Below are 24,385 nucleotides of genomic sequence, written 5' to 3'. Positions count from 1 at the left end.
GAGCTAATATCACTCTAAAATAATAAATAGATACGAAGAGACAGACCAACTGGTCAATTCTTCATCTATGCTTTGTTAAATACAACTAGTGTGGCAAACCGTCTCCAACGGTAGCTTGGCGCAGCACTTCTCTTCCCTTTAATTCTCAAACACGCCCCAACGTGTTCCGCATCGGTGCGTCGAGACCAACTATGTTCACGACAGCTGAAGGTTCCTGCTCTTTTGACACTCAAGCGGTTGTTGCACGCATTTGGCTTTTTCATATGCACTTTCTCGCTTCCTGCCTGTTTTGAATAAAGCTAGAATGGTACGAAGAGACGCATGCTGGCTGAAACGATAAGAAACCAAAACAGCATGACCGTGGTAGCGCGATTGATTCTGTTGTCACACCACTGAAATGTGGGAGCCTCCTGCTACTAAAAACACAAAGCGTTAGAAGAAGAAAGCGAATCAACGTACACGGTACTCTAGCACAGTTTGAACCGCATAGAGCAGTCTCTTTAAGGTTTGCTTATAACTGCAAGCTTCAAAGAAGAGAGAAGGAAGAACACAAGAGCAGCATACCGCAAAAGTCTGAGTGTAGAGCATGCGTAAACGATAATACCCGGCAGTTTTTTCAGCGATACGCATGGATGAAGGTAGTTTTTCAAGGCCAACCATGCGCTGTAAAGGGGCACTAACCAAGGGATGTGCGAGGACTCCTGTGCATGTAGACTAGCATTGTTAATCAAACTAGAGGGCAATGTCTCACGCCGCCAGTGAAGCCTGCAAATGGTCCTCCACAAGCCACTTTGTCTGGCATTCACTAGCACCCTTCACTAGAAACTCCCATATACTGTGCACTTGGCGATCAAAAGTCGTAGAATCCAGCACTTCTATGGCTCCCCATGGATCCTGCGCTTTCACAGGAGCCCTCTGTGTGTGGTCGATTCCCCGAATAATTCGTAGAGTTTTGAATGATCTTTCGGGAATCGTTACCGAAACGTCTGTGATATGTCCAGCAGGACGGCCAGCAGGTGGCCAGCGTGCTGGCAGCTCGTCATGCTTATCTCATCCGCGAACCCCTTTGGGGTATTTGCCCATTCCTGTTGTTCTTCTGCTTGAAATTGAATCGCATTCTTTAAAACGCCCTAGTTGAGGCAGTAAAAGGGTATGCGTGCTCAGAATTGTCTTGTTTTACTGCACTGCTAAAAGGCCCGGATAAAGTTTTTGCCTCACCTTGGAAGGGTACTAATTCTACTACCGTCACCCTAGATGAAACAAGCTTTATTAAGGATACCAGGATATCACTCTTTTTGGTAGCTCTTTCTTTGGATACATAGCGTGGAGCTGTGGTGGCGTGTTCACTTTCCTTTGAGTCACCCATGGGGTACTTAAAATTGCGTCAACGTGCACTAGTCCAACATAGAGGCCAGAGATCATGCTGAGAAGACTCCTTTTTGATTCAAAGTAATAGTTATATATCGTGGCCTTGTGAGTTATTACGTTCTGCTGCTCATCCTCAAGCTTGAAGCTTGACTAGCTAGCGAGTGAACAGGCAAAAAGCACTCCTGCACCTTCCCTTAACAGAGCCACTGAGGTTCAGCGTCAGGATATGCTATCAGTTCTTGATCATTACCGCAAACGTGCAAAAGCTCAGGATTGATCTGTGGTGGGTTCCTAAGTGTGGCCTTATTTTCTGCAGCCCCCTTCATTGCGCTTCAGTCTGCGTGATGTCCTTTTCTGTTCCCCTGCTGCGCCTTGTTTGCTCGCCGAGCAGCTTGCTTCCTCTGGGCCCAGCTGAGTTCTTCGAATCATGTAACTTTGTGTGCATTCATTTGTGCTCCGAATATCTGACTCAGCTTCCCACATGAATAGCAGATGCAGTATTGGGGGGCTATAGGGTGCTCCTCACAGCTGGAGGCCGGGGCTAGTTATCACATTTCAGACTTCCATGGGCTCGAAATCCTGAATGGTGTCCTGATTCCCAGCTTAAGATATGGGAGTAACATTATGTGAAAGTAATTGGGAAGTAGTCAATGATTCATGGGAGGCTTACTCACTGTCCTAACACCCACAGTCAGTGGTCTTTGGGCGACACGAAGTCCCCTCGAATGGTTAGGAAGTATACTCTCAAGGGGTGACGAGTCCAGTTTCCAACGAAGGTCAGGGCAGCCACACAAACTCCAATCCTCGAACTCCCTTACCTGTTTCCAGCTATTTTGGAATATGTTGACTTTGTCCCCTGATGTACTCGGCGCGCTGAAATACTGATCGCCAGCTTCTCTTACCCGTATCTCCCTGAGCGTGTGATGCAATCTCTCTGGAGCCCCTATGGGACTACTTTAGAATCTGGCAAACTACTGTGGAGCTCAGCTTGCTGCTTGCTTGCGTCCATAGTATGAACGAGAAAAAGCCGGTAAAGTCCTGGTTTGCCGAAAGCACTCCAAATACTTCAAAAAGTAAAATCAAAGAGGTTCACAGGCATCCTTGAGTCCCACAGGTGACCCAACCCTTTATCAAAATGCAAGTCGTCCAGTAAGTCTCGGCCCAGAAAGGCTCAGGAATCCAGCCGATCCAAAACTGCTTCTAGCAAATACTAGTGTCTTGGGTGGCGTGTGCTGAAGAATGTTCATAGCCATATTCCATAGAAAGACTCGCAGCTTGGTATCTAAGCATTTAGATTGACAGCACACTCACTGTTAACAGAGCGTAGTCGGCATCTTATATGTCTACATTAATTCTGCTTATTTTTCTAATTTGTTTTGGTGCTGGTGCCCACTCTCCCGGTGCCCCACCGATGCCCTCTTCTGCAGTAGTAAAGAGAAGCAAGAGTATACAAAAACGAAGCAGCAGGCTTGGCGAAGCATTCACTATAGCTATGGCTTTAGCGATATGTTATGCAGTTTATCAAGCCTGAAAATGCAGCAGATATCTGTAGGTAGGGTAGGTTACCTGCATGCTGAAACGATATAAAGCAAAGGTAGATTAAGACGCCGAACTATCCTTTCCATACAGCAAGTTCATAGGCTTGTGATGGATCTGATTCTGATCCAGCATAGTGGACTCATCTTAGCTAGACCCCTTTTAACCCCGAAGTCGCTGTACAAATCGCATACCATAGGTGCTTCTACTTTAGCCAGTGAGTGCCCTGAAGCATTAGAAACCAATACTGAATACGAAACAGTCTTCAATGTATCTAGACAACGCCATAGTACAGGTAGATTCTATTTATACATCAGTGACGACTCACTTAGGGATCTAGGCCGATACGGTCAAATCCCTCGAGCAATGATTTTAATGGCAGTTTAGGGGTAATACGCACTAACTGAGAAGTCACTGAAAGCATATGCTCTTCCGAGTCCTTGCGGTCAGAACCGTACTCGACTTCGCTCATTCCACGCTAATGGTGCGAATTCCCTTGCTCTTAGCAAGCAATGCATAATTCTTCTGCACTGCCACGAGCCACCATCCAAAAATTCATAGACATAACAAGTCATTGTCGACTCTAATTTACTGCTTCTTGTTACCAAAGGTGCTCTGCGGTCACGGGAAACTTTAGTCGGCTCCGACGTTGCGATTATCGTCGCGGCGCATCCTGAAGGTTCTACATACTGATGGTTCAGTTAAAATTTTTTTTCGCTAAACTTAACGGGCCATCCTCAGTTATGTCATGACGCAGGTTTGTGCTCTATTTTCTCTCCGTGCTGTTCGGGGCCACTAAGACTCCGTCATGCCATCGCCCCGCTCAGAGGGCAACAAGAATGTCGAAACATCTACAACCTCAGCCCAGTCAAGTACTTTATTCTGATAGTAGCCAGCGTTACAGCAGGTGCCCTCTCGATAGTGGAAAAACGCTCCTCCAGATGTTGACCCCTGTACACTCGATGTTCACGGAGACAACGCGTACCATCTGCAGAAGTAGTGCAAGGCTCCTCGTGTGGCCTTCTCAGTAACCACAGCGAGAGGAAGGCAACACTCTCTTGCCCATCATAGCCAAAGCGAAGGTGCACATAGGGTCTGGCGGTAAAAGGCACCAGTGATAAGCTGTCCTTATGCTCAGCAAAAGAGCATGAGCATTGCAGATCCAGGCATTCGTCAATAAAACCGCCCTGGAGGGGATCCTGGGGCTTCTGTATCTTTTAGGGCGAATGCACTCACTTTAGCCTGCATGGTGAAACGTACCACCCCAGCCCAGGGGGGTCACCGCTGCATCAGCCTGCATTGTGTTAATGGACTACTTAACCTAGTAGAAGAAAAATATGCTGGTGTACATTTGGACACTTTTCAAACCTCGAAGTCAAGCAACGCGCTCTAAGCGGAGAAATAACTTATAGCTTCTCCAGTTAGTAATGGTATAGCGACAGCATCGAGTCATGGAGTAGACAGTACCGTGTAACAAGCTTCTCCTCCTGCTCCAATTTGGAAACACTTCGCCTAGGCATCAAGCCAAGGCTCCAAGAACCGTTTTGAACAATGACTCCTAAAGGCACTGCGCCATATTTTTAGCGGGATACGAGCGTGCTGCACGAAAGTTAAGGAGGGGTTGGAAGTGCAGCCAGTTGCACCCTAAAAGCAAGTGCAGACTGTTGTACGCACTTTTGCCCAGCAGATAACGTAGATATAATTCATGTCCTTGGAACAGTGCTTTGCATCTACCATGAAACTTTGACGCTATACGCTCTATGTGGACTTCTGATATCAGAATGAGGGACACCGCATGCTTGCCTCGACCTGTAACTCTAAAATGACAATGATCACTTCGTATAAACGCTAGAAAATGACCACCTTTTTTCTCTAGAGGGGGTTACAGCTTAATGCAGCACAGGCCTGATCGCACTCTGAGAAGTTTGAAGGAGAAAGCGGGAAAAATGTTTCTATCTGCGTTTAGCAGATGTAAATAGAGAAAAACCGCAAAAGTATACTTTAGAGCCCAAGCCTGCACCCTCTGATCTTACACAGCTGTCTACGCAGTACATAATGAGACAACATCAATGCCGTATGTAAGTGACCTACAGCTTTGCGACCAGAGATCGAACTGTGTTCTCCTCTGTGTTCGCCACTCACACTAGCTTCCCGATGAATAGCCTAGGCTATTATAGCCTTACAAACAACAACTATAATAGTTGCTCTGTTACCAGAAGACAGTGTGCATCAAGTCCTATACACCCTCATGAAAATGACCTTTCGGAATGGGCCTGTGGTATAGGGTAATACGGGTTTGCATATTATTAGTGTAAGTGTGCAAGCGTGCAAGTGTGCGAGTAGTGCGTCAGAGCGCATTTTTGAGTGTATTTATCTTGAACAGCCGAACACGAGCCCGTTGCCCAAACTTGACGCCCCTCCTCATTCAGGACTCATGGCAACAAAAGTTCAAATTGTTGCCGAAAAATGGCGGTTCTTTAGTTTTACTGCACCCCATAGAACAAGAGGGGGTCGGAGGGAACAACCTTAGACCGTTCGGTGGGCGGTCGTTGCTTTGCATGATTCGCATTTTCCCAAGCGAACAGAGCCAGGCGAAGATTCGAAGGGATGACTCTTTCGGTGGGACCGCCAAGGAGGCTTATGGGGGTCCGTTCTAAGGAGCTGGCCATGGCCGCGGCCTCGCAAGCCTCTGCGCGCATCCATCGCTTCGCCTCATGACATATCTGTTCCCAGCTTCCTGGTTCGTTCGCGGGAAAGGTGGGTGTACATTTGCTAAATGACTCTCCTCCAGTCGCCGCGCTGCGAGAGGGCCGGAATTCCCGCAGGCCAGCCAACCATGAGTTGGAAATGGCAGCGCAGCCAGAAGCAGCAGCAGCTTCCCCAAAGTCAGAAAATTCTATGCGAACTATCAAACGCCGTCCTCCTCTGCACTCATTTCCCGTCGCAAGAAATGTGTCAACGCCCTTTCCTCCCTTCTCATAAGTGTGCCTTAAGCACACAGGAAAAAAAGTCCGCGCCCACGGCAGTTGCACCAGAACTTGTTGCACTCCCCAAGCCCTAGCCATTTGACTGAGCTGTTCGTCGGTCTCGACAACAGCGGCGAGAGAAGCGACTAGACGGCCGAAAGCCGCATGCAAAACATCCATCTCGACTGCCTCACGAGTGAGCTCCAATACTTCCTGTGAAGGCAGAATACAGAGACATATGCAACATACTCGTAGAGCAGCCTAACATACAGACGGGCAGACCCCTAGCCCTACAAGGAAGGAGTGATGATTTCGAGCTAGTTGGCTTTGCGAGTACCTGTAAGAAACTCAGGCTAACGATGAAATATACAGGCGGAGGATCTCCGTGAAGGCCAATCGTCCGCTGGAAGGTAGCTACACACTCCAACCCCACATGGGCACCCCCAGCCTTTAGGGCCTCAAATAGGAAAAGCCGAACACCTTCGCATAGAGACTCGTGCAACAGCCAAACAGCTGAGGTGCCCCTCGAGTCTCTCCATGGCGCACAAATAGGCTCTTCTAAAGGAACCCGCTGCTGCCGCTGGGGGTGCTGCTGTTGCTGCTGTTGTCGTTGTTGCTGCTGCTGTCCTTGCAGCTGCGGTCCTTGCTGCTGCTGTCTTTGCTGCTGCTGGTTCGACACCTTGCACGGCTGTTGTTCCTGCTGATGTGCTTCATGCAACACAGCCGAAGCTGGAATAGGCATACACGGAGCCCCCTCAACGCCACAAGCGTGCTCTCCGACTTCGTTTTTATCTGCTTTTGAGCGCTCGGAAGAAGACTGCGCGCTTCCTCCTGCTGTGCTGCTGCTACCCGACAACGCAGGCTCACGTGAAACAGGTTGAGTTTGTTCCCCTCTCTGCGGCACCTTCCACGCCTGTTGCTGCTCCTGCTTCACCTGTAACTGTGGCGACTTCTTTTGCGTGAGGCCGTGTTGCGTTGGCTGTGGCTGCTGTTTTGTCTGCGCGTCTGCCCGCTGCTTCTTCCGCAGTGCACACCACCCTTTGGGGGCCTTCTGTTTGGTTGCCTGGAGCAGCAGCAACACATTCAGTACAGTACTTACACGGAGGACTATTGGACAAGCCAAACGTCAATGGATGTCAACTCTGCCAAAAAGGCGACCCAGAAGAAAGGAGGGTCAGGCAGCAAAACGTTAGCCCTATCTATTCGATGCCACTGAAGCCTCTCCCTGCTTCCGGCATAAACACGATCTTCCAGTTTTAGAGAGGCCAGACTGGCTAAGTGTACCCCCTTTAGGAATCTTTCTTACCTGCACTTGCGTAGCTCCAGATGCGCAGCAGTCGCCATCTCCTTCGGGCGACCCCACGGAGCCATTGGATCCCCTTTCGGCAGCGCAGGGACCTAAGGCGGATCTCACCAGCGCAGTTTTTGGAGGCACTCCTGTATCTGCACTCGGGATGCTTGAAGTCCTTCCTACGCCATTCCGGCAGCCAACATTATCGGCAGGGTTGCCGCGGCGGGGCAGAATGTACGTCAAAGCATGCACTTTCCTCCTCGCAAACGTTTCCTGAAGCAGCCTAAAGACCAGTGCATTGGTGGTGAGGCTGTTGGTGTTGGCGTCCGCGCTATACCGGCAAGGCGTGTTGCAGCGAGGGAGATGCAGCGAAGCTGCGTTCATCTTGCAGTGCAGAGACAACAGGTCAAGGCAGCGCATCATATCTCGAACGCGGACGAAGAATCCGCCGCCTCCCTTCCGGTTCCTGTTTTCCTCATTGATGCAGACTGCCAGCGCAACAAAGAGGCCCTCTCTAATCTTGACCAAGTGCACGTCCCCGCCCCGTACGTCGCGGCACTTGTGTGCCTGCAGCAGCAACATGCATGCAGATCTGTTTAGTCTAGCAGGGCACGCAGACAGACCAACCACCCCGTAAGAAGGGGGCTGGCAAGACGCGCAGCGGCAACACCGCAGAGCCACGAATGGCGATCAGCAGCAAGGGGGACCGCTCCGGCAGCGTGTGTCACTTAGCGGGTAGAATAGCAGCTGCAAGAAGATCTCGAAAAGCACCGAAGCACCGCATGCATGCAGCAGCCGTCGTACAGCAAATGAAACAGGTGTAGCTACGGCTACAGCCGTACGGAAGCAGGGACAGGGAACGGACTTGTGTGAAGACTTTTCGAGGCTCTGAGCTAAGACGGTCTATGGCGGCAAAGAACCCTCTGGAGAGCCATCTACCGCCCGTTTCCACGAAGAGACAGATTACTTGGGGCCCCGGGGGGGCCCCTAGAACGGATTGGGGGCATGTCGCATCACCAATGCGCTGGTGGCAATAGCTGCTGCTGCCCTTCGGCCTTGAGTTTTTCGTCGGTAGCGCATCCGAGCTGTCCTCTTTGTCACACAGCGAAGGGAATACGAAGAACGTCTCAGCAGGAATCTGTCTCCGTGGTTCTGTTGGCGTCTTTCCTTCTGGAGAGCCCGACGCCGTTGCCTCGGCAGCACCAGATGCATCAAGGCCCCAAATGTAACGAGGATCTGTCTCTCCGGAGAAGCGCAAAGCATGCGACATGTAGCCTTGAGATTCCCACAGTCTTTCCAAACGGAAAACGCGCTGGTGCTGCAGCCAGGACACCACACTGCGAAAGCAGGCAGGTGTGGCCGCCCCAGAGCCCTCCTCCCCCCAAGAGGTGCGAGGCGATAAGACAGGCATAGCAGGAACCTTGAATCCAACTAGTGGAGGCAAAACCGAATGCATACCTGTAGACGCAGGCGTCGCGCTTCTGGAGTTTCCTCCGGCAGCCGGGGGTTCCCCTACACACAGCCGAAGAGACCGCAGACAGAGGGGACGCGAACGTGAAGAGCCTAGAAGTATCAGGCTTATAGGTGTTGGTTAAAATTGATTTGAGGCGGTACGCACTCTTGGAGCCGACAAACACACTGGTAAGTGTAAGGCGGGGCCAGCTAGCTGGAGGATTAGCAGCTGCGCTCGCCACTGCCGAAGTCGCGTCTGCCCTGGCCTTGCTTGCTCGAAATGGGGAACTAGCATGAGGGTGGAAGGACGGGCAAGCGCAGCAGCAGCAGCAGCAGTAGTAGTATCAGCAGCGGCAGCACAATCCAAGACAGCAAGAGCCGGAAGCCTCTAAAACCTGCCTCCTGTGTAAGTCCGCGTCGTCCTTTTGAAAACGTATCGGGAGGAGCACGTGCATTAGCCATGGCGAGCGATTCCAGCGCTGTTACATCATCTTCCTGTCGACGATCGGCTCTCACGAAGGGCGTGAAGTCCTTTTGTTCAAAAACGTAGATGTTGTCTCCTGCTGGTGGTGACTTCGCTCTGTCGTCTTGTGACTGCACCTCTACTACGTGAGCGGCTGGGGCACTTGCTGGTGGAGAAGACAGAAGAGGAGGCGAAGCACCTGGGGAAGAGCTGCTTACAGTGGCAGCTGGCAAAACTCCGGCAGAAGGGGCAGCACCAGCAGCAGCCGTCGAGAGTGCATCTGTCAGTATCGCCTCAATCGGAAAGGATTCCAAAACGTTTGCTTTATCCGCACCGTATTTGCCGTCCGATCTGCATGTGCTGTTGCTGGTGTTGGTGCTGGTGTTGGTGCTGTTGTTGGTGCTGCTGTTGGTGCTGTTGCTGCTGTCAGCGCTGCTCGTAGCGGTGGTATTTGTTTCGGTGTCTGCAGCTATGAGAGCAGCTGCACCAAACCGCAACGACTTGGCCAGTTGGCTGTGCTGCTTCTGAGGCGCGTCATGTTCAAGGTTCCCGTTGTCTGCCGCATTGCTGGTAAGAAGTGCTCCGCAGTCGAAAGCTTGTAGCGACCGAAGGGGATCCGCAGCTGCTGTCGCGCTCGCCTCCTTTGCACCAGCAGTGCCACGAGGCGTGGCAGCAGCCTCTGCTGCCCCCAGAACTACGCTGGAAAGGTGCAGCTTCGCGTTTCCTCTCCGATAGAGGACTTCCTCAACTGCAAAGCAAGGCGGAGGCAGCTGGCCAGCACGGGGGATTTCGTCGCCTCATGTGTGCTTAGAGCAGGCGGAAGCGGGGGAGGGTTGGGGGTGGGGGGAGAAGGGAAATACAACAACTTCGTACAGCGCAGGAAGCAACAGCAGCAGCCTCGCAAGAGAGCGCACCTGTATGCTTCGATATCAAGCGGATAGCTACAACTGGCCGCGTTTGCCCCTGCCGATGAAGCCGTGCGATGGCTTGCCGCTCTACTTGGGGGTTGCCGCCTCCTCCGCCTTCCAGAAACACGCAGCACCGGCAGCAGCAGCTGCTGCTGCTAGAGACGAGATTAAGGCCATAGCCTCCGGCAAGAACCGACATCAGCAGCACCATGGGAGTCCACTCAGTGCCTTCGTCGTCATCCGATTTTTGCGTCTGAAGAAACGGCATGACGCAGGGGATGCACACAATCGCTCTTTGAGGACTTATTCAAAGCAGCTGCAGTGCAAGGGGTGGCGTTGCCGCAGTAGGTGCAACTATCGTGGCTCGTGTAGAGGGCCTAACTAAGCTCTGCAGTCTCGCCTTAAACGCTGCACTCTGTCCATAGTGCGTCGTTCTACGGAGGCAAAACACCTACACTTGCGCACGGGTATGCGTTTTTTCTCTACAACGCAGTGCAGTCGTGTAGCTGACCGTTGGTGGTGGCTTTAGAAAGGCCTCGATCGCCGCTCTTCTGCCTGCGTCTGGTGTATCCCCGTCGAGTCTGGCGGGGCGAATGCCGGACTCCAGAAGAAGATCCTCTGTGATATCCAGCATTTTGGTGGAGTGACTATAGATGACCAGCTTTTCGCCTCGAGAAATGCATAGGGAGACGATGCGATGCAATGCCTGTAGCTTGTTAGATGCGGACAAGAGCAGTTCTTCGTAGCAGAAATCCTCTTCTTCATCGTCGGTGGAAAATTCGCTAGGGCTTTTAGGAGCAGTTGCATTACGCGGTCCGGAAGCTGCTGCGCTTGATGCCTGCATGAAGGGCAGCGTGTCGCTTTGTTTTCTTGCAAAGAGGAGAGGGTGATTGGAGGCCTTTCGCAGCTGCATATAGAGGTTGTTCAAGTCTGCGAAGGGCAAGCAGAAACGAGAGGGAGGGAAGCAGCTAAGACGGGCAAGCGAAGAAGAAGCCACATTTACAGCGCCGAGGCTGGTGGGGAAGCAGCAGACGCGGACGGCCGTACGGGTGCGTCTCTCAATTACGACAGCAGAGAACGGGGGAAAGCGGCTTCGAAGCGAGCACAAAGAGGCGAGGATACACAAAATGAGAGCGGCAGCATGGCAGCCGTAGCCGGTGCGATGGAGCAGTGATTCGTTTCCATCTTTTTTCAAGGGGCAGGACGGGGATGCCTTCTAGGGAGGTGTTGAGATTCAGCATAGAAGCGACAGACGGGTGCGAAGCCGCTTTGCGAGAGAGCTTCGATGCACAATTTTTTGGGGGCAGGGGACTTGGAAGAAGAGCAGGGCGTCAGCGGACTGTGCATCAAAGGTTTTGCAAAGGGACTTTGCTTAGGATCTGTGGTGCTCCAGCCTACTTCGGATTCCTTTGATGATGTCTGAAGCGCCACAATCTGAATCCTAAGTGGCCACAGAGAGCAAATCGCACCAGAAGGCAGCAACAGAGGGGCCATGCAATGGGTTACTTCATCAGACATCCCCAGATTCCACGCAGACACGGCGGTGCATATCGAATGAGGCGCACTTGCTTGCAGTGGAAGCATCACCGAAGAACTATCGGCAGGCAGAGAGCAAGCTTCGAAAACAGCGCACAATGCTTTTTGGAACGAGGGCAGTTTTTCAAGCAAGGAGGCGGATGCGTGCCCGTGTGGACAGATGTACGCCAAGGATCACGTTGCAAGGCCTTTCCCCCGGAAAAGCGTGAGCGTTGAGGGACGCGGCAATGTCAAGCTACCGCACTATATTCATCTGCCCTGTGCTCTCCTGCATGCAGCTTCCGCTTCAGTGTGTATTGCCTTACACGCGACGACGACAAAAGCAATTGCGCATCCCGCGTAAGGAGCCAGAGATACAGGCGTCGCTGGACTGGCGTCAAGGGCAGCATGAGGATTACTTCACGGAGAGGCGGAAGCTGCCAGCAGTGTTGTGCCTGCAGGGAGGTAGCAGCGCAACAGGCCGCCAGCAAATTGCCGTCTCCCCTGTAGATTAGACTGCACGCTTGCGAGGGCTGCCCGCGTAAGGAAGAAGTCAGAAGGATGCACAAGAGGGTGCAGGCAGAGCCAGAAGGCGCACGGTGATGTGCGAAGCACAGTGGAAATAGAAAGCAGGCAAGAGCGAGAAGAAGGGCAAAAGGCATTGCAGTGGGGGCCCCACGACGCGCACTTGCGCGATAGAGATATCTTAAGGGGGAGGAATCGACGAGAGAGTCTGAGGCGCTGAGATCTCGATACGTCGAGCGAGAAATTGTCCATGAAGACGCCACAAAGGCCTCCTCAGGTCTCGTGAACAGAGAGAGATAAATACAGCATGGCGTTATGAAACGGCACGTGCGAATTGGCATCTACCTGCATGACTGTGCGTCGCAACACGAAAGCGGAGACAACGCGCTCCAGCAGCTGGCAGTTCCTGTTCGGCGAAGACGCCAAGGAGGCCTTGGAACCGGGGAGGCGGTTCTCACACTCTGCGTAGAAGAGGGACGTGAAAGCCTCTGCAGAGGAGAAGATGGAGGGGTGGAGGAAGGATAGCAGGGAGAAGAGCTCCTGAAAGCATGGGAAGGCAGCGGGGGGGGCAGCAGATCACGCAAGTTGAAGGAGCCGGCCGTTCAGCAGCGTACGCAGCAACAACAGGCGCAGAACCCCCAGAGAGAGAGCGGCGGTGGAAGCAGCATTCGCACGAGTGGCAGCGTCTACAACAATGCACGAATTGCCGCAAGGGCTGAGCTGCTGCTGTACAGCAGCCCTTGCCACGACACAGGAGCCAGAGCAGCAGCAGAAAAAGAGACACCATCAAAACGTGTGTCGGCGGGTTGCTCCTCCTGCTCCGCCTACTAGAAGGGAGTTTTCTATGGGAGTTCCGGTGAGCAGCAACGTCCTCTGTCGCTTTATGCCTTCGGCTAGGAGGCGTCGCTTGACGCCGTGGGGCCCCTTGAGGCGCGAGGCCTCGTCCGCAATAAGCAGGGAGAAGCAGAAGGAAGAGACAAAGCTCATTTCACGCGCTGCTAGCTCATAACTTGTGAGCAGTATATCGAAAGGCGCCGCAGTAGGAGCTGCCACCTCCTGACACAGCACAAAACCCACAAAATAAAAGCACCTGCACATGCGCAGCAGTGTTTAGCTGCTGCAGGAGGGCAGTCAGGGCAAAGTGCGCCTCGAATGATGCAGCAGTGGGGAGGCGGGGGGAGAAAGAGGAGACGGAAAAGGGCCATCATATGCAACAAGAGAGCAGACGAGAGAGGGTTCAGCAGCGGTCCGTGAAAAATCTCTCAGCCGGCAGATGCCGCAGCGTACATGCTGCTGCTGCTGCACCCGCCGTTGCATTGCCAACACCTTCTGCTTAATGTCTGCCCGTGTGGGGCTGTCGCCAACGAAGACTAGCAACCGAAGAGGCTTCTCTGCAGTGCTTTCCGCGAATGCTGACATTCCTGGAGGGGCTGATGCTGCGTTTAAGTGGCAACCTGCCGCTGTCTGCTGCTGCTGCTGCTGCTCCGGCAGCTGCTGGAAGTTGACAGCCCCCAAGAAGTGTGTGCAGTGCTGTACCCATGAGCTAATGACGCTCAGTGGACAAACAACGATGGCAGGCTTCCCAGCGAAGGCGGAGCCCCCAAACCGACAGAGATGCAGATACACCGCAAGCGCCTGCAGTGTCTTCCCCAGTCCTGCACGGAGCGACAAAGCCAAGAGCAGCTCCTCTCGTTGAAAAAAGCGACACGACATCAACACCATGGCGGGAAGCATGCGTGTTTTCGGAGCGTGTGTCTAAGGTAAACCAGGAACTCTAGCAGCAAAAAGAGAGACTTCATCTATCGGTCGGCATAAAAAGAGAGTAATTCTGTGTGTCTCAGTCTTAAGAGGGAAAGTCCTCCTGCCTGTCGGCATAGACAGCAGCTGGAGCAACCGGGTCCTACCCATATCATCTGCGACGATGCAATTGAGGTGCGCAGCGAAACGCTGCAGAATCCAGGCAACCCCTTCTGTCTGGTAGTCGTGCAGCACGCAGTGGCTTACTTGTTCCTCATGGGCCCCCTGCTGCTGAAGTTTTACTGGCTTGGTTTGTAGCTCTTGAATCTTTTCTAGCTCCGAGCGCACTTTCACATAAAAAGGCGATTGTACCGACTTCCTGCGCGCATCCACCGCCGGTGCGTCATTCGCTGTCGCCGCTGATACAGCGCAGTTCGCTGCTACCTCAAGGGCCTCCTCCACCTTGTCCACTACGTCCATCAAGGGCTCTTCATTTTCGGAGTCATTGCTGAAGTCCCCATCTACAGCACACGCTGCAAACCATGGATCGCGTTCCTTCAGTAAGGCTGCCTTTGCTGCAGCCGAATACGCCTTGGAGGGCTGCCACAGCCGCTTAGAGCCGGAGGCGTCACCCTCCTCGTCACTGCTCCCTGAAGATGCTTGCTCTGAGCTCTCTGTCTCTTCTTCGGAGTCGCTGGTGTCCGCGGATTCCTCAGAAGTCTCATCAGACACCTTGGCTTCGGACTCTGTGGCTTCCGGGCTCTCCCTGTTGCGTTTATTCCTCGCACCTCCTACTCGCAGTTTCCCCCTCGCAAGAGCAGCTCCCACAGGGAGCCTCCTAACTCCGCGTGAGGCACCTGCCCTCCGAGGCCTCCATTGAGGGCCAGGAATTACCGTAGCCGCTGACTCACCACTGTGGGAGGGACACACATCCGAATCAGGGGGGCTTGCGCGCCTCTGCTGCTGCTCGACACAAGACTCGGGAGTATCGGCGGAAGGCGGTATGTCCGGGCGGCCCGGGGGCCCCTCTCCACCGTAGATTTCATAAAACATTCACAGAATTGGTAAGTTCTGGGAGAAAACATGAATTTAGAATATGTCTTCTGTGGTTTCCTCTTCTACAACGAGCACAGCAAATACCGATGAACACAGTCACGGGTGAGCTCAAGGTACCCTCTTTCCGGTGCCGCTTTTCGCGGGGGCTCTGCGGTCTTGAGGAAGAAATAATTGTATACCTGAAATACAACAAATTCTGAAACCAGAAGTCAGCAAGAACAGTGCAAGAAGGGAGTGGCCGGATCTGTTTACCATCAGCACCGGGGGCCCTCCATCTCGTCGCCTCGAAGAGGATTTGCACTTGCAATGCAAGGAGAGCCTCTGGAGGTCCATGGTGGTAAAAGCACTACTTACTGTGTATATGCATGCTCTTGGGGGGGGAGCAAGACCACAGGTATGAGCAAAAGATTGAAATCGGGTTTTTGGTGTGGGTGGGAGGGGTTACTTGCTGGCCGCTACAAACTGAGTAGTTCATCGATTCAGGAGCCACTGTGGAGAGGCCGGAAGGGAAGGGGAAGACAGTGGCTAAGAGGCTCAGGGTGGAGACTTACGACAAATTATGAGCATAGGAGAGGGTTTTAGGTTCGAGAGCGAAGAGGACGAAGGCAGGGCCTAGGAGGGCCACCCTTACAAACATAGCAAAGGACGAGCATGGTATCGATTCTAGATCTGGAGAGGAAGAAAATGAGCTGCTAGCAAAGGACAGCTCATTACCAAGGGCGCAATGTATGCCACAGCCTCACCGCCATACTGGTGTATTCGAAGGCGCTTTAAGAAACATTGACACCGAAGGAGGCTACCCCTAAGCAGGCTGATAAAGCAGCAAATCTATGTTGCGCATCATCCAGTGTGAGCTAGGCAGTCAGTCTAACCAACGATCAAACTGCCTCTACTCGTAGCAGTGCTTCACCAAGGTCTAGAACATAAACCTCGTTTACCTGCAAACATCTATCAATAGTGAGAAATATTTATGCATCGCACCGCCTGTATAGCCAAGAGCTATGCAGCTTTCATAAAGGTGTGAATCCTTCGCCTTTTTCAACTGAGTAAAGGGAATACGCCTACCTTTAGAAACAGGACACGTGATTTGCCGTTCGTACTAGTCGGCTCGCCATAACGTGCCCTTGACATCAAAGTAAAGATATACATATCTAGCAGGCCCGGTAAAAGATGTTACTGGAGAACATTTCTGCTCAATGCAAGCCAAGAAATGCGGGAGGAGGTGCAGTGTGGGCGTTGAACTGATAAGTGGCCATATGCACTTGCTGGCAGCAGCGAACAAGTGTAAAGCCTGCATACTTCGAATTCTTGTAAGAAAGTCGCCTTTTACATAATTAGGCGTAAATTGATAAAACTGTCAGCTAGGAATCCAGCGAATGGATACTTTGTGTTCTTGAGCCGACTTTTCCATTGATCTACACATTAATCGGTACACATACCAACTTTGGCAGAAGAAGGGCAGTCAGGCGCGTGAAGGTAGTGCTGTCTGATTGCGCTCTTAAACATCAGAATGATTATATGTTAAATGTGTGTAGAATACAATGCCTGCCCTGCCATTGCGTGCTCCTCGCCAAGCCACTAGTAGGCAATTTCCGCAGTTCTGTTTCCAGGCGACGGTATTTCAAATGCAGCGCTAATCAAAAAGTTGGCGAGACCTTTTTCCAGGCCTTTGGAATGTAATCCCGCGCAAGGACAAACCTGCAGTGTACGTTTACGTCTCTCCTCGCCGAGTGAATCCCTGAGAAGCAAAAGCCAGTTCCCTCAACCCATCTTAGAGCTCAGTAGGGCGCAACACCAGCAGAAAATTCAAGGAGCGAGACCCCACAGCCGTGGAAGGAAACCGGCATGCACAGGCAAGGGTACTCCTCTAGGGAAAGAGATGGTAGGGTGGCCCCCGTACATGTGGCCAACAAGCCTCTGAATATCGAATCACGATTTACTGCGAGACACATGACCGGATGTGCACAGGAGTCATGAAGAAATTCAATACTAGTATCAGTCTGTTTCAGAATAGCCTCACCAGACGGTACAGTAGAGGGTTTTCTCTTCTCAGGCAGCAAAACTTGAATGTCTTAAAGTTTTTTGAGGCTACCAGTGACTAAATGCCCGTATACTGAGAAGAGCGCCTAATTCTTCGTTGGAGTCCGGGTATGACTAGAGTTACCACTTCTCTATGAAGCATTATTGATTCTCTGCAAGCTCTTCAGTACCCTTTTTCAAGTTCCATGTATATCTCCCTGTTTCATTCCACCTGCATATCAGGCTTGAATTAGAAATACGCGTTCCTCGGTGCTTTCGGAATGGCAGCCTATTTGCGGTAGTCTCTAGATAGGGAAAGCCAGCACAACGCCTCCTGGAAATTAGTGGATAAATCAGCCCTCATAATTCGTGGACTCTGTGTGGTGCAAGTGTAGCAGTATGTCAATTACGAAGATCTTTCGAATACGCCCCTAATGAAAAAATTGGAAGCGTGTGTCATTCGTGACTCCTTCTGCTAAGCACCTGAGAGGGGAATAGCGAGTCCGGTGAAAAGGAAAGACCCGGCGTCCCCTCGATTGACGAGGCGCTGCCGCTTGCCCCCTTCATTGTTGCATGCCTAAACAAGCGTCCACTTACAATGCCAACCCTCTCCACGAAAACACTGCAGCGGCTTGCAGACTCTGCATCTACTTGGCAGACTGATTCCTAGTAATTTGCATGGCCTGTAGGTAGCTAAAGGGGTATACATCGAGTCCACGAATAAACCCGCCAAAACTTGGCATTAGCAGGGCTCCCTGTGCTACGGTCTGCCGCTACATTGGACAAGCTTGAAGCTGTAGGAAAGCTGTGCGAAAAGCAGCAGAGACAATCGTGAGGGGGAAGGACCAAGGGCACTATTCTTCAAAGCGAGGGAAGAGCAAAGGTCATGTGCTGTTCAGCTTCGTCGGCACCCTGCTGTTTCTCCGCCTCCAGAGCCCTGCATACATACACCCCGCAGCACATTCAGCGGTTGACACCGATATCACACATAGGGGCGCAAAGGGGCCCTCCCTTCTAGAAGCAGCGTCTACACTGTTGCTAAGGCTATGCCTACACCAAAGAACAGGCATCAGCCGCGGAGTAAGGAGGGTTTTTGTTACCCAAGGAAACAATATGTTAAGCGGCAGAGTAAGACAGGCCACCATATTTTCTCCACTGTACGTTTTTATGTGACTACTGAGAAGAGGGTTGTACAAGTGAGTTTGCCCATGCATGCAAACCCCAGCTCTACACTTGAGTCATCAGCTAAGACGGGGCAGCTTCGGGAGTTAAGCGGCAGCTCACCGTCGCAGGTTCTCCTTGGAGAGGACCTCAATGGAGAAGGGTCGAGCAAGGGGCCGTGCCTTTGTGGGAAGGATTGCCAAGAGGTCGTATTCGCCAACCCTAGTGATCGCCGCTAAAGGACGGCCTTGCAGGATCTCCTCAGTTGCATGGCACTCCTTTGGCTGCTGTTGCTGAAGGGGGGAAGGCGTGATCCTACGCCTAAGGAGGCGGAGCTGCCCTGGAAGCAGGTCCAGCCCTTCTTCTTCGCTCAGTCTTTGCAAGAGCTGCTGAGGCGTGAGAGGCTCAGCAAGCTGCGTGCTGTCTGAAGGTTCTGTCTCGACGGCAAACAGGAGCCGCAGCTTGCGTACCCATGCGAGCACTGGCCCCTCATCATCAACAGGCAGGTCAACGCCCCTAATGTCTGCAGCCGCTGCAGCAGCACTGAGGATATCTAGGCGTTCCCCACCAGGCCCTTGACGCAGCCCTTCATGAGTACTGAGGGGTTCGGATGATTTTTGCTGTTTTTGCTGTTGCTGTTGCCTGCGCTGGAGCGAGAGCATTCGACTATGGACTAAATCAATGTTTTGCCAAGTCGCCGGCAGAGCCCATCCCATTCTTCCGAGATGGTGTCTGAATAGGCCCCGCCGAACGTATTTGACTTCCCCAGCACCCCCTATGCCGGGTACAGAGCGCAGCAACACTACCAACACATAGGGGTGAGGGACCCTCGGATAGAGGACTCCCCGATGAATGTGTGGATTCAGAGGAGATATGGCGAACCCCCGCTTGGCATGCAGCAAGTATGCGCCAGTGGGAAGGGCGTAGTTCCCACTGTCCCCTCGTAAGTGCGGGGAAAGAGCCCTATTAGGAGGCACTCCTAAAGGGGCTGCGCAGCTACCAGGTGTCCTATGGACAAACACGCTGGGCCCCCCCCTCTCCGGGGCCTTACGGAGAGGCACATACGGGAGTTCGCGGGAGTCTTCGACTGTGGAGAAGTCGGATGCTGCTGTGGAGGAGCCTGGAGCCTTCCCGTAAGGCTGCAGGGTACATCCCTCCGACGAGGATCGTGCAGCTGTGCAGCCGATTTTCCGGGGGGAGCGGCGCAGAGGGCAGGCCCAAGAGGCCTTCGGGATAATAGCCAGGAAGGACATATTTCTGGAGCGAGTACGTTGTATGTTGGACTCCTTTTTGTGTAAGGCGATGCCACACCGCTGCGCAGCAAAAAGGATGGCCCTGGGGGGCCCCAGGCCACAGAGGAGGGCCCCCTTCACAGAGGAGGGCCCCCTTCAGCGTTATGCAGCGCCCACGCCGATGAGTAGAGAGATTTTCGACAGAGCCGGATTCGGGCAGGAGCACTCCAGCAGGAGGAGCCCCAGCTCTCAGAATGCGAAAGGATCCACGAGAGGAGGGGAAAGAGAAAACGGAGGAGGGGCGGAAGAGAGGCTACGCGTGTCAACTTTATTGCAGCTTCCGAGGTTTCGAGCAGCGCAGACCACAAGAAGTTGGCAGTCCAAAACTAGGGACCGCGCACACCCCCCTTCTTCTGCTCCCTCCCCTCCCGGCTGGGGTCCCCTATCCCTGTGCCTCTCCAGTTCTACAGCAGCATCTTCAGAGGCTGAAGAGGAACACGAGGTAGTATACTTCCATTTTGAAGTATCTTTGGGGTTGCTGTTGCGGCTTCCGGTGGCTGGGGCCCCGGTGGGGCCTCGCGGTTTGGAGATTCGACTTCAGGGACAAAGATACAATAGTACCCTATTTTACGGTCAAGGGCTTCACACACACCTAATGCGGTGGCTCACGTATGATCGAGTTTCTTGATGCTTTTTACACCGACAACTCGCCATTTCTCCATATGCCGCAAGACAACACGTCTAGGCCCCGAGCTCTCAGTAGTCGCCGCCAAGGGCCCGCACTGTAAGGCGGAAGGAACGTCTTCGGTCAAAGCGGCGCCAATGAGGCTGCTATGAGAGGCAGAATTGAACAGCTACAGCGGAGATGGTGCCGTCATGTGCGCCGATGTTGAGCGGTCCCGTATTCTTGATCTCGATTCTCTTCTCTGCTGCGTTTGGTGAAGCGGCCCTCATCCCCTCCTCAGGCAGAGCCGTTCCTCGCCAGGCCTTTCTTCCTCCCGGCTCTGAGGCCTTCGGGTGTACGCCAACCTGCCTCAAGCACTGCACACTCAGAGGCAGAGCAGCAACAGCAGCAACCCTTGCTGCTCCTGCTGCTGCAGCTGGTCCTGACCGAGCAGCAGAAAGCGGCTGGGCTACGGGTGTACCTCTGGGAACAAGGGATGCTTTGGAGTACGTTGAGACGGGAAAAATGTGTGCAAAATGCTTGATCGACTGCAGATAAATCGAGGAGAATGGAGGCTGAGCATCGCGCAAAGGACGCACAAGTCCTTTACACATTAAGCGTTATGTATGTTTGCCACGTTTTTGTGTCGCATTTGCGGTGTACAGGGAACTGCTACGCCGCGGTTCCGACGCTCCCCTTGCAGCTGAAGAGGCCCCCGAGGGGCCCCCCTGGGGATCACGACGCTCCCTTTGCATTTTGGGTTCCACAGGCAGTGTGGGGCAGCAGGCGCTGGAGGTCGTTCGACAGTTTCCACGTTTCTTTAAAGTCAAGGCCTTGGCCGCTTCTGGTTCGCGGCTGAAACGTCTTGCAGAGCAAGCGCTTGAGTTCCGGTATGAGCATTGCTGGCCTTTGAGGACGCTGCTATTGCTGCTGCTGCTTCTGCTGCTTCTGCGCTGCTCGAGCGGCCATAAGTGCCGCTCTCGATTCTGCCATCGATGCATAAGCGGTGGCTCACTTCAAGCGTGACCTCGGCTTTGAGTGCAAGTGGCTCGTTTTGTGCTCCATCTACAGGCCGGAGTTCATAGTTGTTGAGGACGCCGAGAGGGCTGAAGCCTTAGAGGAGCTGCTGAGCGAAGCCTTCAAAGTTCATTGCACAAGCAGCGCGAAGCGTAGGCTACCCACTAGCGGATCAGAAAAGGATCATCTAGGACGCCCCACTGTGCTGCATGGTGTGGAGGCTCTGGAGAACACAGCGCGTCTACCGGGTGTGGACTGCGTTCTGCTCGCAATTTCGGGGTTCAAAGGCTTGAGGCCGGCCCTTGCAGCTTTGCGGGCTAACAAGGACGTGGCGCTTGCCACGAAAGAGGCCCTTGTTGCTGCAGGTGAGTGGCGTGCTTAAGGGACTTTTCGCTAAAGAGCCTCCGTGAAGGCCAAAGCCGCATGCCTCGACTGTGCTACATGGTGTTATAGGCCACTGCAACCTGAACAGCTGAGCTGAGAGGCAGGCAGTAAATATATATATACATATATATATCTCCCTTCCCATGATATCTGCAGGTCCAGTCTTCCGGAAGCTGTTTAGCGGGGTATCAAGGAATGCCCCCGCGGAATCTTTGGGAACAGGAGGCGATGGACTGTACGCCCGCAAAGTAAACAGAAAGGGAGAGGCACGCGGTTTGAGCCATGGAAGGGGGGGACAAGGAGATAAATGTTACGGGGGGATGGGGCGGCTACTACCAGTTGATAGTGAGCACAGTGCCATATTTCAAGCTCTTCAGGGAGTCCCGCCCTCTGCATACCCCCCCGCAAAATTGTTTCTTTGCGCTTCGGGGGGCCCCTTCCTGGGGTGGACATCAAAGGATCTCCTACATGTTAAGGTTCAGGACGCCCTCAAACATGTACGCCACAGCTACACCCTACCTACCACCAGCGCCACAAACCCTCTTCGACCCGGCACGCATGGGAAAGCACCATGGGACAGGCGTTTGGCTGGGGTAGCAGCAGCTACTGAGGCTTTGTGCAGTATTAAAAGTTGCTGCTATGACGTGCTTACGAACCCTTGAAGGAGAGAGGCGTAGTTTGGCTCGTCGCTGCTTGGTATATATGTACATATGTGTGTGTATGGGTGTGTTCTCTGCTTCGTGCTCTTCAGCCTAAGTGGACAATGGGATCGAAGATAACGGTCGACAGCGCAACGCTAATGAACAAAGGTCTAGAGGTGATAGAGGCCCACGAGGCCTTTGGAGTCCCCTATGACTCAATCCGCGTGCTTATTCATCCCCAGGCAATTCTGCACTCCGCCGTCGAAATGCAAGATGGCGCCGTCATCGGACAGCTTGGGCTTCCAGACATGAAACTGCCAATCGCCTACGCTTTCAGTTGGCCACACAGACTCCCGTTAGTCCCCACTACACAAGGACACGCACCTCCCAAAGGCCCCTTATATTCGCTCTTTTAGCCTGGAGGCACCCTACTTGCCGCAGCTGTGCAGGCTGTCAAGCGCCATTTACTGCTCTAGACCTTGCAGCATATATGATTCCACGAAAACTGCGGAAATAATAACGCCTCGCTGTTTGTTTTCATGCTTGCTATTTGTGAATGCACAGCACCAAATGGCCTCGCTTGGACTTCTTCACCTGCGGTCCTCTCACCTTCCAACCGCCGGACCTGTAAGCACCTTTTCGAGGCCGCAGCTTTGTGCTAGCTTTCCCTCCCTGCAGAACCTCTCATGCGGTGTGTGGATTTCGCGCGAGATATGGTGACAAGCGAGCATTGGGCCGAAGAGTCGAGTCAGCCTCTTGGCGGATCGGTTGCACTTGTGTCGATTATGCTGCAGGAAAACATTCGAGTGTCTGGATTTGGCGTTCGATGCGGGGCGCCGGAGTGGTCTTTATCCAGCAGCTCTCAATGCAGCGAATGAGGAAGCCGTGTCTCAGTTCCTACGGGGGCGAATCCACTTTACAGAGATTCCCACCCTTCTTAAGCATGTCATGCGTATGGCAGATGGGCAAATTTCGTCTTCACCAAACACTGACATAACCCTCGAAGTAAGTACTCAGCTCCTGCATGCTTGCCACGCCTGCAACAGAAACAGAAGAGGGGTACTGTCTAAGGCGTGTGCGATTTCTGCAACTCTTGCTTCTACTGTGTAGGAGGGCTGCTGGTAGACGTATCCAACACTTGATTTTCGAGCGCCCCACGAACCAGCATATTCTGACTGCATGGAGACCACTTGCTCCCCACTCATACAAGCGCATCGTGCGTGGATGCTTTTATCCTCTGCTTCTGGTGCATTGACACTTTGATGCTGGTGTGATGCGTCTGCAGGATGTGGAGGAGACAGACACATGGGCCCGGCAGATGGCCAAAACCTTCATCCCCAACCCCACACTCTCCCCTTAGAAATTTTCGAAGAGAACGATAGAGCAGATTTAGTATTTAACATCTGCTTGAAAGGGCTCTCTACGTGGTTCGTTGCTGCCTTAGCGGCCTGAGTTTGCTTCAACTTCAGGGACAACTTCGGGACCAGTGAACAATACACGTGGCCGACTATGTTCCGATTCCTTCGGCTAGAGGCTAGATCGGACAGCATTAATTGTGCAATGATGGAATGAAGTGTGCCATCTTATTTCCGGGGGCACAAGTACAGTGCATGTCTGCGGATTTAGCTGTCTATTTCTATGCGTAGATGTACAATGTGGGCATCTATGCATGTATCTCCTTGAGCACTTGCATTATGACGGGCTTATTTAGTAGTGTCACTTGTGTATCCTAGGGATAGCTCTTTTGGACTCTTACCTTCATTTTATCTACCTCGGGGTCTTATTGGCTTCGTTTGCTTTCGAGGGGTGCGGACCGCTCACCAGGTGCCTTTTGTTCCGAAGGTTCTGGCGGCAGCGTCCTAGACTACTCATAGTAGAGCGTACCCTGTTATCGTTTTCGCTCTATCTAGCAGTAGTAAACGAAGCCCCTGCCAGCACTACTCTACTAGGCAAAACAGGCGTTTTTCGTAATGCCGAATGCTGGTTAACCTTGGACGTTTTAACTGTACGGAACCCCCACGTTTGGGACCCACAACACTTGCGGCCCACAGCCCGTTAGCCTTTCAGCTTGGCATGCCCCGCAAGACAAACATGACAAACACCTGAAAGCAGACTCACTACATAGTGCAGCCTGTAAAAACCACTCAATCCTCTGGAGGGGTTGCACTATGCAAAGGGCCACGGTTTACTAGAATAGTGTCACTCAGCGGCCCGCAGTGTATGTTGACTACACAAGGTTCTTCACCACAAGCATACGGGCTGTAGAGCAACACATCTAACACGCGGTAGAGGGCCATTATTCTGAAGAGATGGAAAGAGCCAACAAAGAGCGAACAGGCGAACATTCCATGGCACAGACTCTGACATCTCCTTGCCCTCATTATTAGGTCTATGCGGATATGCTTCCAAGGTAAAAGTTCCCTCTTCTGGCCAACATATGTTCATGATTA

At 52.8% G+C, this 24,385-nt stretch overlaps 3 protein-coding genes across 3 annotated transcripts; 1 reads left to right on the top strand and 2 right to left on the bottom strand.

Annotated features, from left to right (window-relative positions):
* Positions 1–4,776: 4,776 nt before the first annotated feature.
* Positions 4,777–14,814, bottom strand: LOC34622046. The gene is made up of 17 exons (XM_026334486.1): positions 13,929–14,814; positions 13,312–13,679; positions 12,853–13,077; positions 12,370–12,564; positions 11,828–11,954; positions 11,383–11,418; positions 10,496–10,914; positions 9,991–10,237; positions 9,501–9,824; positions 8,974–9,398; positions 8,620–8,673; positions 8,027–8,473; positions 7,177–7,728; positions 6,580–6,933; positions 5,392–6,083; positions 4,950–5,047; positions 4,777–4,820 (listed from the first exon to the last, which is right to left on the bottom strand). Exons 1-17 carry the CDS (start codon positions 14,812–14,814, stop codon positions 4,777–4,779), a joined length of 5,493 nt encoding a protein of 1,830 aa, XP_026190271.1.
* Positions 14,815–18,116: 3,302 nt separating this feature from the next.
* LOC34622047 lies at positions 18,117–19,250 on the bottom strand. The gene has a single exon (XM_026334475.1). The coding sequence runs from the start codon at positions 19,248–19,250 to the stop codon at positions 18,117–18,119; it is 1,134 nt and encodes a 377-aa protein (XP_026190260.1).
* Positions 19,251–20,094: 844 nt separating this feature from the next.
* On the top strand, positions 20,095–23,295 carry LOC34622048 (1-deoxy-D-xylulose 5-phosphate reductoisomerase). The gene is made up of 8 exons (XM_026334466.1): positions 20,095–20,194; positions 20,345–20,399; positions 20,559–20,783; positions 20,965–21,275; positions 21,451–21,791; positions 22,046–22,290; positions 22,730–22,940; positions 23,221–23,295. The coding sequence occupies exons 1-8, from the start codon at positions 20,095–20,097 to the stop codon at positions 23,293–23,295; spliced, it is 1,563 nt and encodes a 520-aa protein (XP_026190251.1).
* The last annotated feature ends 1,090 nt before the right edge of the window (positions 23,296–24,385 follow it).

The sequence above is a fragment of the Cyclospora cayetanensis genome, unplaced genomic scaffold (assembly GCF_002999335.1).
Source record: "Cyclospora cayetanensis isolate NF1_C8 unplaced genomic scaffold, CcayRef3 CcayRef3_contig_11, whole genome shotgun sequence".
Taxonomy (NCBI): Eukaryota; Apicomplexa; class Conoidasida; order Eucoccidiorida; family Eimeriidae; genus Cyclospora; species Cyclospora cayetanensis.
This window is presented reverse-complemented; position numbering and strand designations above follow the sequence as displayed.

Bases quoted from the DNA above. Each gene is read 5' to 3' on its own strand.
- LOC34622046 (XM_026334486.1), bottom strand. From the start codon at position 14,814: ATGTTTTATGAAATCTACGGTGGAGAGGGGCCCCCGGGCCGCCCGGAC. The intron at 9,399-9,500 runs GCAGCAACAGCA...GTGCGGATAAAG, and splicing joins CGCTACGAGCAGCGCTGACA to CAAACGTTTTGGAATCCTTT. The intron at 6,084-6,579 runs GCACATCAGCAG...CTGCCTTCACAG, and splicing joins CTTCGGCTGTGTTGCATGAA to GAAGTATTGGAGCTCACTCG.
- LOC34622047 (XM_026334475.1), bottom strand. From the start codon at position 19,250: ATGTCCTTCCTGGCTATTATCCCGAAGGCCTCTTGGGCCTGCCCTCTG.
- LOC34622048 (XM_026334466.1), top strand. From the start codon at position 20,095: ATGGTGCCGTCATGTGCGCCGATGTTGAGCGGTCCCGTATTCTTGATC. The intron at 21,792-22,045 runs GTACGCCACAGC...CGTGCTCTTCAG, and splicing joins TTCAGGACGCCCTCAAACAT to CCTAAGTGGACAATGGGATC. The intron at 22,941-23,220 runs GTAAGTACTCAG...ATGCGTCTGCAG, and splicing joins ACACTGACATAACCCTCGAA to GATGTGGAGGAGACAGACAC.